Source organism: Dendroctonus ponderosae, unplaced genomic scaffold, assembly GCF_020466585.1.
Source record: "Dendroctonus ponderosae isolate FM_Combo_2020 unplaced genomic scaffold, Dpon_F_20191213v2 Dpon_F_20191213_1, whole genome shotgun sequence".
Lineage (NCBI taxonomy): Eukaryota > Metazoa > Arthropoda > Insecta > Coleoptera > Curculionidae > Dendroctonus > Dendroctonus ponderosae.
In genome coordinates this window covers 45788701-45799946 of record NW_026017110.1, presented here as the reverse complement: position 1 = coordinate 45799946, position 11246 = coordinate 45788701, and the positions used below count along the sequence as shown (strand labels likewise).

The 11246-nt window shown below is 40.3% G+C and overlaps 1 protein-coding gene across 2 annotated transcripts in view; it reads right to left on the bottom strand.

Annotated features, from left to right (window-relative positions):
• The window catches only part of LOC109544934 (serine/threonine-protein kinase SIK2), a 52485-nt gene that overhangs the window by 7087 nt on the left and 34152 nt on the right, over window positions 1–11246 (bottom strand). For both annotated transcript variants that reach the window (XM_019915359.2, XM_048664395.1), the window contains exons 6-10: window positions 10415–10538; window positions 10157–10359; window positions 9941–10100; window positions 9440–9848; window positions 3641–4736 (exon numbers count right to left, since the gene is read on the bottom strand). In XM_019915359.2, coding sequence (XP_019770918.1) covers window positions 3641–4736; window positions 9440–9848; window positions 9941–10100; window positions 10157–10359; window positions 10415–10538 — 1992 coding nt within the window. The remainder of the gene's footprint in view (window positions 1–3640; window positions 4737–9439; window positions 9849–9940; window positions 10101–10156; window positions 10360–10414; window positions 10539–11246) is intronic.

Here is an 11246-nt window from a genome sequence, read left to right as displayed (position 1 = left end):
AATTCTAGTCTCTTCCCAGAATTGATTGTCCTAGCTGATCACCTGTTAAGACCAATTAATCTCAGAATATTTTAAAGTGTTGCAATTGTAATGTATTTTAGTGTGTGATATAACAAGCTATTGACAAACTGTGATTGTTTTTTAGATTAATGAGAACATTTAAAAATTTTTTTTTTTTTTACTACCTGTTATTTTAGTAAAACTGATGATGGTGGAAAACACCGAAACGTTTTTTTAAATTGATAAATGAACAATAAATGACTGAAGAACCCAGGATTTGATTTTAATTTTGGAGTTAAAAGTAGTTTCATATGTCCAAAGTATATTTGTAAGAAACTGATGTTCTTCTCAGAACCGATTGTTTTGTCAACAACCCAACAATATCATTGTTATTGTCAAATTGCTTATATCTTCGGTTATAACAAATATATCGGTGTGTGGTTTTCATTATTTTGCTTCATTTTTTATACTCCTTCTAAGCAGCTAAAAAATTATATATCATTCCATTTAAAAAATTTAAGAAAATCGAAAAAGTTTGACGACTTTTTATAGCGCGCCCTCTGGCGGCCAAAGTAGCACACATATCGGCCAATATTTTATAGTAGGTGTTAATGTAAATCAAGAGCTGTTCAATTGCAAATTAAGCGTTGAATTTAGTTAAGCCAATACGGAGCTATTAAGAACTTTTTGAACCGTTATTTGATTTTTCCCCACCACTTTATTTGACTAGCTAGAACAATAATACTCCCACAAGAAATAACTGAAAGTTTGTCAAGAATAGAATGAAGGTACTTCCAACCTACCTTAGCCTATCTGAAACCGCTAAAAATACGTATTTAAACTTTGCTATTGCAATTTCGCCCTCTAGCGGCCATTTTGCAAACTTGAAAGTAATTTCCAGCCATTTCCCTGAGCCACTTTACATACACGACATACACTTTACATACGACCACCTCTCTTAGTGGCCCACCCTGTACATACACACTTCATTACATAAACTGGTTTGATTATATTGCGGCTGAGCCTACCAGGAGTACTTGAAGCAGCGCATAACAACTGCACTTTCTCAAACACCGGACACTTAATTGTCCCGATAACTCCCCCGAGGAAGGGCCTGCATTCCTCCCGTGAATGTAACATACTCAGGACACCAGAACACATTAAATCTCTGATATTCCGAACACCGGTTCAAGTTGAGCAGCAGTTAATTAATACGCAAAACATCATGGCTGAACAATTTACGCGATTGATGGGGCGTGACCTCAAGCACACTCTTCAGGCTGGTGGTGAGCAAGGTTCAGATGGCTCTGTTTTGGTGATCAAACTTCTGGTAGGACATGGTACATTAAGAAGAACAACTTTTTGTTCTCAGATTGAATAAAAAACTATTGGACTGGTGGATAAATTTTAACCAGTGACTGTACAGAAAATTTTTTTTTTGTTTTGTTCTATCTGGATTTTCTTCAAACGGATCATATTTTTTCTTTCATATTTTTCTTATTTATATTTCGTTTTTCCACTTCCATTTCGACTTTCATATTCGTCATCTAAAGGCACGTTTATAAATGTTTTTTTTCTGCTGTAGACACCGTCGTACTGGTACATTCCGGCATCATACAATATTTATAAACCATTTTTTCCACATTACCAACCATTAAAGTGCACGCGAACCAAATGCAAGCCGATATCAAAGTCGGGGGTGGTTACGTCAGCCGTCCAGCAAAAGCTAGCGCGTCGTTTAGGCGCGCTAAATCGATATTCAAATTTAGATTGTTTATAAGTTGCTTAAAAGTAATGTAAAGCCAAAAAAAATTGTAGGACAGTTAGTTGACCATAAATAAACAAAATAAGCGAATAAAAAAATGTGCAAAGACAAAATTGCAGGATGCGATTGAAGTCACGATTTTCCGATTACTGTCCTCTAGTTTTATTCATCTTCCAGGTTTATATGGCACATCTATAAAGTTTTTTAACGTTTTCTGGTAACACAACACTCAAACAACCGGACAGTGAAGAAAAGTTCGTCAAAAGGCACCAACATTAAACTTCAGTACGTTATAAGGTGACGACAAGTATCTCACGTAATCTTGGCACTAAACACGCACGTCTAAGTTCAAAGTAAGGGAGAGTTCAGTCACACATTTAGCAAAATCATTGGTGAATACGGTTAGGATTAGTTGTGGCTAATTTTAGTGTGACGCTTGAGTTTCATCCTTACGGTAATACATCATATAAAAATATATAAAAATTAAAGTTTTCCGTCCACTATATACCACAGATATATTTATATCAACATGAAGAAAACTTACCTGTTTCTATGCCTTTACCATCTTTAATTTTCTTACTGTCTCTTCAGTACGTAGTGAGAATGGATTTGATCGTTCACTTGCACTCTTCCCCTGTTCGCATAATACAGCAATATCAGTGCAGAAGTGTAATTTTTTATTATTTCCTTATTAGTATGGATACTTTAGGTTAAAAAAATAGTGGGGTGCTTTTATTTAAAAAAATTCCACCCCATATACGTTGTGCAAGCAAGGAAATCTAATTTACCCAAATAAAAGGTACACTTAGATATGAAGAAGGGCGTACAAAATCAGTGTGGGTTGTATTTTCGGTGTCCTCAGGCGCCTTCACTCCAAAATGTGACGACAGTGATCAAGAAGGCCAAGACCACACAGATGTACCCACTTATTCATTATATAGTATTTCATATCTATTGATCAGAATCCTACCGGTGCATCTAGATATGCTACAAAACCAGATTTATCCGGAGATACAAGAAATCGTCAGCAACAATCCGGAGGAATTTCTAAATGACATAGATTTCCAACAGGACGGTGCAACCCCTCGTTATTCAAGAGCAGTTAGGAAGTGGCTAAATGCAGTATTTCCTAATAATTGAATTGGAGGGCGGGGGCCAGTTGAACGCCCGGTACGGTCGCCCGATCTTACCCTAATAAACTTTTCTTCAAGGGCCATACATTACAAAACCTGATTCAATTGAAGACCTAAGTGAAATTTTATACCAAGATATGGACAATTTAATCATATTCCAGCTTCCCAAGAGAGTAGAAAACTAATCAGCTTGCAATGTGTCACAATTTACATTAGTTTGCCGTCGAAATTTCGACCAGCAATTTATCGAGTTATCAGCGCGCTTTCTGTACGCCTGCAACGTCATTACTTGAGACTCGTACATTGCGAAGACGTCTCAAGCGCGCCCGGTCCGGTTTGGACACCGTATAATGCGCCATCGCCCGTAAATCGTCATATATGTTTTCAACGTTTGTGAATTAATTGACTAGTTCACATTATACGAGGTTAAATCGCCAATTGCAAGGGGCGTTTGTGTAAAATTGGCGAGTTTTCTACCTGATGTGTATTTCAATTTATAATATCATCCTAAAACATCCTTCTAATGGAGTTATTGGTCGCCAATATGTGATGCAGAAATATATTTAACAGCCAAGTTATATCAAAAAAATAACCGTATGTTCACACGGAACTTCTAATAACACGCAACACTCAAAGTGCAGCCTTAAACACAAAAAGCAAGCAATAAATAAACGCATCTAAACCTACTAGACAAAACCACACAACAAAATGCAACGGTGCAGCACTACAGTCGCTGAAGTACCTGATGCCAACTGGGTGCTGTCTTTTGCCAAGCTATCGACTTGGAAGCCATGTTATGTTCGTTGATCTGGCAAGAGCTTTGCATGGTGGTTGACAGCGAACTTCTGGCACACTCCGTGGAGCCTTCAACTAAAGACTGAAAGGCGATCAAATCTTTACTCTCAGTTTCCGATAAAGGCAATGGGGGTAATGGGGGCAATACAGGTTGCTGTTGAGCTATTTTGTAACTGGCCTGTCTGAGCATGTGCCGCCTGGATAAGTGAGTGGTATCTAAGATGCTACTGGCTGGCTGAGATGCCATGGCGCATTGTTTCTGCAGAATTTGCCGTTTCTGTTGCAACATTCTGTGCTGCATGGCCGTTTGTAGCTGAATGGGTTCCATACAGGTGCTGGAGTAACTAAAGTTGTCGGGTAAACTAATTTTTTTGGTGCTACGTGGCTGCATGTACTGACTATGCTGTTTCTGTCGGTGTGACATTTCTTCCGGAGGATCCCGGGCTTGATATTGGCTTTGCAACCTGAGGGCTTCTCTTTGCACTAATCCCATATCCAGAATTCCCTTAGTCTTGCAAGCTTCATTCAGCTTTTGAGAATTAAAGGCTAATGTGCTACCATACTGATCACATGGCTGTTGAGCCACCAAACCGTCGCTGGCTCGTCTACCTTCTCGGAAATCTATAGGCGATCTAGTTATATTGCGCGACGTTTTAAAGCTACACATATGAACTAGAGGATTGTGCTTATGTAGAACTGATCTAGGAACAATTGCATATTTGGTACTACACAGAGCGTTTGAGCTAATCATTGCGGGCTCCGGCTTTTTGTCGGTAGAGGTACAACTTGGCAAACTACTGGCTAATTCGCTGGACTCAGAAAGGGGATACTCCAAGCTTTCAAAATTGCTATCACAACTAAGGTTCTGGCTAAGACTTTTGGATGTATTAAATGTGTTTACTACACCGCTGGAAGAGCTCGAAGATGCATAACTTAGTCTAGGACCGCCATGATTTTGCGATAGTTGCTCCTCGAGGTCTGTTTCCACACCTTCATCGGTCGAACTGGAATATTGCATCTGAAATTCGCTGCTTTTGAATCCGCTGTAAAAAAAATTGACGTTAGATGTAAAAGAATCAAACCCTAATAGTGTAAATAAACAGAACGCCAAACATCAATATGAAATTTACAAACGGATTTGAAACATGTAGATAACACGTTTCAACTGTAGATATATACAGGGTTATTGATTGCGCGTTGGCCATCCTGCTTCTGCATCTAATTTTAAATTCAGAGAAAAATGTTAAATACAAGAGTTGTAGATATTAACGTCTAGTTTATGTCTAGTATATGGTATCAAGCGATACAGGGTGTCTCAAATTCAAGTGACAGACCAAATACATATTTTTAAATGAAATGCCGTACTTTTAATTGCATTTTCGAGCTATTCCTTCAATTCTAGGCCCATTCGATATAAATGTTCTATATTGATTTTCAACTGTTTTTGAGTTAATAAGCAAAATTGATTAAACAACGAACTTCTCATTAACAAGTGTAGTCAGTCCAGCCGGATATTTTTTTGAATAAAACGGCTTCTGGACGAGTCAATTTTGAAGGGACTTGACACCAAATTGTAGCCAGATAATGGAGGTATCTTTTGGTGAAACCTCATTAACCTAGTATCAAAGTTTTAATCCTAATAATTAATTTTATTGGAATTTTCCAAAACCTCGAATATCAAAATTTGACCGAAGTTAAACATTACAAAATTGGAAAAAATTTCGAAAATTTGTTCTGAAAATTTTGCATAATTTAAGAAAATTGTCATTGCTCGCTTATTATCGATAATAGCGCAAAACTATTTTGCAAGCACGAGTGGTCTGAATTTTCAGAGATGGTTTTCTCGGCTCTCGAAAGCTTCCACTGAACTGATGAGTAAACCAGTCAGAAATGCGACCAATTTTTTTCTACAGTTGGCAACAGTTCGCTGAGTTTGACTTTCTCTGTCAGGCAGTAGTAAATACGCCTCTACTGTCACTATCACTGATTGTAAAGTCACAAGAAAAGTCCCCAGTTTGTTTAAATTTATTTCAGCACTTCTTTGTTGCTGGCGCTTGCAAAATGCTTACAATAAATTCGCTGAACAATTAAAAAAACAACAATATTCAAAATGTCAACGGCAAAGGCACAAGTTGGTAAAATCATAAGTTTGACGAGTGGTAAAACAGGGGAATGCAAGCAGAGTGTACGAAAAGAGGAGAAACACGGCAAACCCATCATAGTCCCAACACACAATCCTAAAGTTAACTCTGGTCGTCAACTCGTGGCGCTGCCAAGTTGTTCCTCTTCATATTTGTAGACGTGTCCCGATTATATAGTTTAGCTGTGCCTTTGTAGAACGATGGTGGGAAAGCCACTAAGAAAGTATTGATCAACCTGTCCACCTCAGGTTCCCCAATGATTCCTATATTGACCCCATGCGCAGTGTGGACGCCCGGCCAACGCAAAACGCCCTGTACCTTAACTCGCTATCATCTAAACCCGACCTCCAAGCAGCTGGATTACAGGAGACTCCACGCTTCCAGTCCCGTGCAGGTTGAGCGACTCATCGGACGCGTCCGGACGTAGCGGATAGGGGGAAGGTCGGTCAGATACATTTGACCAGTTAGTGACGGCCACAAGTGAAGGTCGTGGAATAAAACCCGCGGATCTGGATCGAAAGTCATGGCCTAGCTGATGGAAAAACCGCAAACCGCCTGCAGTGCAACAACTCTCGTGGCTACGGCTTCGAGATTGATACTGTAGAAGGCGCAGGGATCTTGGTTTTACTGCCCGGGTCGCGTGACGAGGTCACTATAACGGTATAGTGCCCGCCAAGAGATGCAAGGTTGGGCGGAAGTCCAGCCATAAGCGACTAACCTTGAGGAATTAGGCGCACCTCATTGTACCAGCCTTACCCACACATGCGGGGCTCTGTGTGGGTGGACCTAACCCCTCTCTAGGTGCTTGTGGGAATGATGCGGAGTAAAACACCACCACGATCATACCACCACAAAATACTGGCGGGACTTTGTCAGAAAAACTGTCGGGCTCTGTAGCTGGCAAAGTACCAAAGGGTGCTAAAAACTCTCGAGAGGCGCCAGACGGAAAAACCACCAAAAGCGTGTTAGGCAGACCCTCAGGGGAACCAGCACNAAGCCAATATATGAGCGGCTGTGTGTTGGAACTTTCGTAAGGGAGGAAACCACACACATGTCGTACAGGGATGCGGTTTCCAGGACTAAGATGGCCATAGCGGGGGTCGCATATCCCGAGAAGAACTTTTCTCCTCAGCAGAGAGAACGTAAAGAAGCACCTGTTTGGGAAAATCGACGAACTGCAGCCAGGGATAACTACCAGACCAGGTCATGCGTACATCCCTCAAAATTCTTGTTGAATTTATTGAATACACACTGAGAGAGAAAAATACAACGGCATAATAATACAAAAATGACCGCCGTGACAGGCGAAACACCACCTCGGAGGTCAAGATAAGGTTTTAATGAGTAAATAGAGCGAATGGAGTCCCACACAACCCAGAGCGCCAGATTATCAGCTGTGGGCGTGCGAAAGAGAGCATTTCCCAAACCTCAGTGAAACAAAAAGTAAGAAAGTAAGAAAGCGGCAAGTATGAAATGGAGGCAAATATCCTAGGCTCCGTCACTGGGAAGGGGGCGAGAGGAAAGTAGATTGTGGGTGAAACAGTTGAAACTCCTTTCTGGTACAATCACACAATCGATCATCTCAGGCTTGCTGTTGTTTTCCCTTACTATTTGTAAATTATGTTAAGATGTAAATCTCCTAATGACGACCTCATCAGAGCTAATTTTCCTCATTCATTGCCACCTTTCTAAGGGATCACGAAATTCAAGGCCTAACTCTGATATCGCCACCCTTGATTAGTCCATCTTGAATAAAATCAAACCTCATTTTCACAAAAGCTGATAAAGACAATTGCATCGTGATAATGAAAAGGGATAACTAAATTTACAGGGTTGCGTCGCTTTTGGCGGGTCCGGATTCCTTTACGATACTATCCGTTGAGGGATTACGTATCACCGGCGAAGGATTTAATCAAACAAACAGCTAATAATCTGGGGACAGCTTTACCTTTCGAACTTTCACTACTATGAATCCCAGGCTCCCAAGGCTTTGCGGATTACCAAAGACTCTCCAGGAGAGCACGCCGATGAGGCCTGTGGTGTCTGTCACCAAGGCCACGGCATCGATTGTGGCAAGGAACCTTACGTGATGTCTGATGGAAAATAGCATCTTCCAACCCTCTTACACCATTACAAATACCACGGACTTAATCTACAAAATTCAAGACACAACAGTTCCCAAAACGTCCACTTTGGTTTCCTTTGACGTTATGAGCTTGTTCACAAACATGCCAATTTCTCTCGCCATGAAATTGTGCCGGGACCCCCTCGCCAACTCTGGCCTACCGAACTCTACAGCTGATAGCGCTTTTACACCTTGAACACTGTCTTAAACGGGACTTTTTTTGTCTTCAGGAGGTTATTTCCAGACAGGCTAAAGGCTTAGGGATTTCTTTGCAGAACAGATTGTGAGATCAAAATTTGTGGACCGGATTCTGTTCTGGTACAGATACGTTGATTACATCCTGTGTTGTTGGCTGGGTACTAGCGAGAAACTCTAAGAATTTTTCAAACGCATCAATTCTTTAAACAACAACATAAAATTGACAAAATGGATAAAGTCTGGAAGAAGTATAAGTTTCCTGGACACCACTATCTTCATTATTGATGACAAATTATCTTTCGACATCTATAGAAACCCAACACAAACATCTAATGCCAGACTTCTCAGCATTCCTCTGTCCCCTGAGGCCAGAACAAAGGATATTAATATAATTAAGCAAATAGCAAGGAAAAACAACTACAAGCCTGAGATGATCGATCGAATGGTGACCAGAAGGGAGCTTAAACTGTTTAGCCAACAATCTACTTCCCACTATTGATTTCCCACCATCGTTTTACAGTCACAGCTAAACTACATAATCTGCACACGTCTAGAAATGTGAAGTGACGAAAGTTGACGACCAAAGTCAACTTTAGGATTGTGTGTTTTTAAACTATGACGTCTAGCGCGTTTGCCGTGTTTCTCCGCTTTTCGTACAATCTGCTTTTGTTCCCCTGTTTTACGCTAATTAAACTCATTATTTTACCAACCTAAGCTTCTACTGTTGGTATTTTGAATATTGTTGTTTGGTGTTTCAATTGTTCAGTGATAGCCTCCTTTAGGGCCTAATAGATGTGTTTTCATCCGTTTTAACCCTTGTATTGCGACCTATGGCCGGCTTTTTTCCACCTGTAATTGAGTTGGCGTAGTTTTTGGTTATTTTAAAAAGCTTAGCTTGCATTTAACTCTCTATGTTCTATGTTCATCCCATTGACTGCTTATGTATTTTCGGGTCTAGTTACCTGATGATGGTTATATATTATAAATAACCTAAACGGGTTGTGTATGTTAAATAAATTTAGAGTGGGCTCCCAGCGAGTCTTCAGTCACCCAATATGTTAAAAATTAAAAGCCTTTTATTTTATTATTCTTGCCGGAAGCGGAATATTACTGCTTGTTATCCCACAGAACTACTCGGCCGATAGAACAAGATGCACTTTCTTTAGATTCAATTTTCCATTAGGATAGGATTAAATATTTATATTATAGGATAGAATTAGATAAGGGGGTTCGTGGTTAAACGTGTTTAACAGAAGGTTTCCTATATAATGTCTATACTCGCCTTGCACTAAAGCGATCCAAACTCCGCTTGAGGTCAGCATGCTCAAATGGATTCAAATGCAGTCCTGTCGGACAAGTGTGAATATTCCCTTTCGCATGCTCTTTGAAGTGAGACGAATCTGCAGGAATTGATGGAACCGCAGACATTTGCAAAGTAGACATTAATCTGGTGGCTTCAGAACACATATTGAACGTATTGGACGAAGATGCTTGGTTTAGAACTTTTAAGGCGTCTTCGCGGTTTGTGGCCGCTAGAAGTTTGGCAGCATCGATTCCGTGAACAGGTGAAGAGTTGATTGGCTTACTAGAAGAAGTAACTGAGCCCATGCTTATTTTGCTATTACTAGCAGTTGGAGCGATTGTAGCATGCTGTAGTAGTCGCCTGCAGTCTTCTGTGGTGTTTGCCCTCCCTGTTTATATCAATAACAATTAATAATCTGCGTTTGTCTGAAAGAAACGGTGTTGTACGAAAAAGGTAAATGTAAAGCAAAAGTTCTCGTACCAATTTTCCTCATTGCTTGTTCGGCTACATTTGAAGGTCGTCTTCTTTGAACTTCCCGAACTACTGTTTGGGTTTCTCCCCCCACCAACTGACTCCGTAGCTTATCCAAAAGCAGGTAATATATTGCCGCATGATGATCATAACATCCAAGTCGAATAGACTAAAAGAGGAAATCTGTATAAATCCACTATACACCTGGCAACATGTCCTCTTCACCTCTCGGGTTTTTAGGCTGTCAATCCCTAAGCTTTGCATCAGTCTAAGAATTTGTTCGTTAGGGTGCGTGTTCGATGTAGGAATGATTGGTAAAAACGTAGGTAACGAAACTAGTTGGATCCACCTATGCTTCTTAACTTGTTGTATGCTGAATCGCTTAGTTGGTTCTAAGACCAGCATTTTCCTTATTAGTGATTCACAGTCTAGATAGAAATATTCGCATCAGTTTGGATTCTTCGACCGTGAATGTATACTGACCTTGGCTCATAAAATACGGAATTCGGAAACGGCCCGATAAAACTCGGTCCCGAAGTGCTTGCAGCGAACATCCATCGAATGGCAGTGCACCGCAAACTAGCACGTAAAGAACTACGCCGAGACTCTGAAAAAAGTAAGCCTTCTTGTTAAATTACATCCAAAATAATCGCGTATAATTACCGACTACATCACGGAAATTACTGGGCTTGGAAATTTAAGGATAACATTTTCCATGAGGAAATCTGGGAAATACTTTCTAACTGCCGCATTCCACCACACGGAGCACAATTCAGCAGAAACAACTTAATTTTTTTCAAAAATTTTTAATTTAAGGTTTTTTCTTAAATAACATCATTCAATCAATCAAACTTGGATACGTCTGTGTACCTATTCTTGACGACTAGGGAGTAGAACAGCCGGGAGAAGTGGGCGGGGTTTTATGACAGTCGGCCGAAACGGTATTCTTGAAAAAAAATTGAGAGAGGGAGCCGTTCCCCAGGGAGCGGGAATGATCGACTGGTATGACGCAGTAGATAGGGCATCTCCCCGGGTTTTCCAACCTCAAATCGTATTTGTTTATATTTTGGATCTGAGGAACGGGTGTAACGATCATTTCAACGAGTTGTGCTTAATTCAGTTTTAAAATGCAAGTTGAGAAATTCAATAATATTATAATGACATGATAACTGAGGATCTCGATGATGCCATGGAATAATTTGGGGTTCCAAAACATCCCTGGGACAAGATATCCTTTGATCTAACAGACCATAAAGTTGTAAGAAGATTGTCGTTTAGAAGTCCCGAAAATATTTGTACATTGTTGGTGGAGATG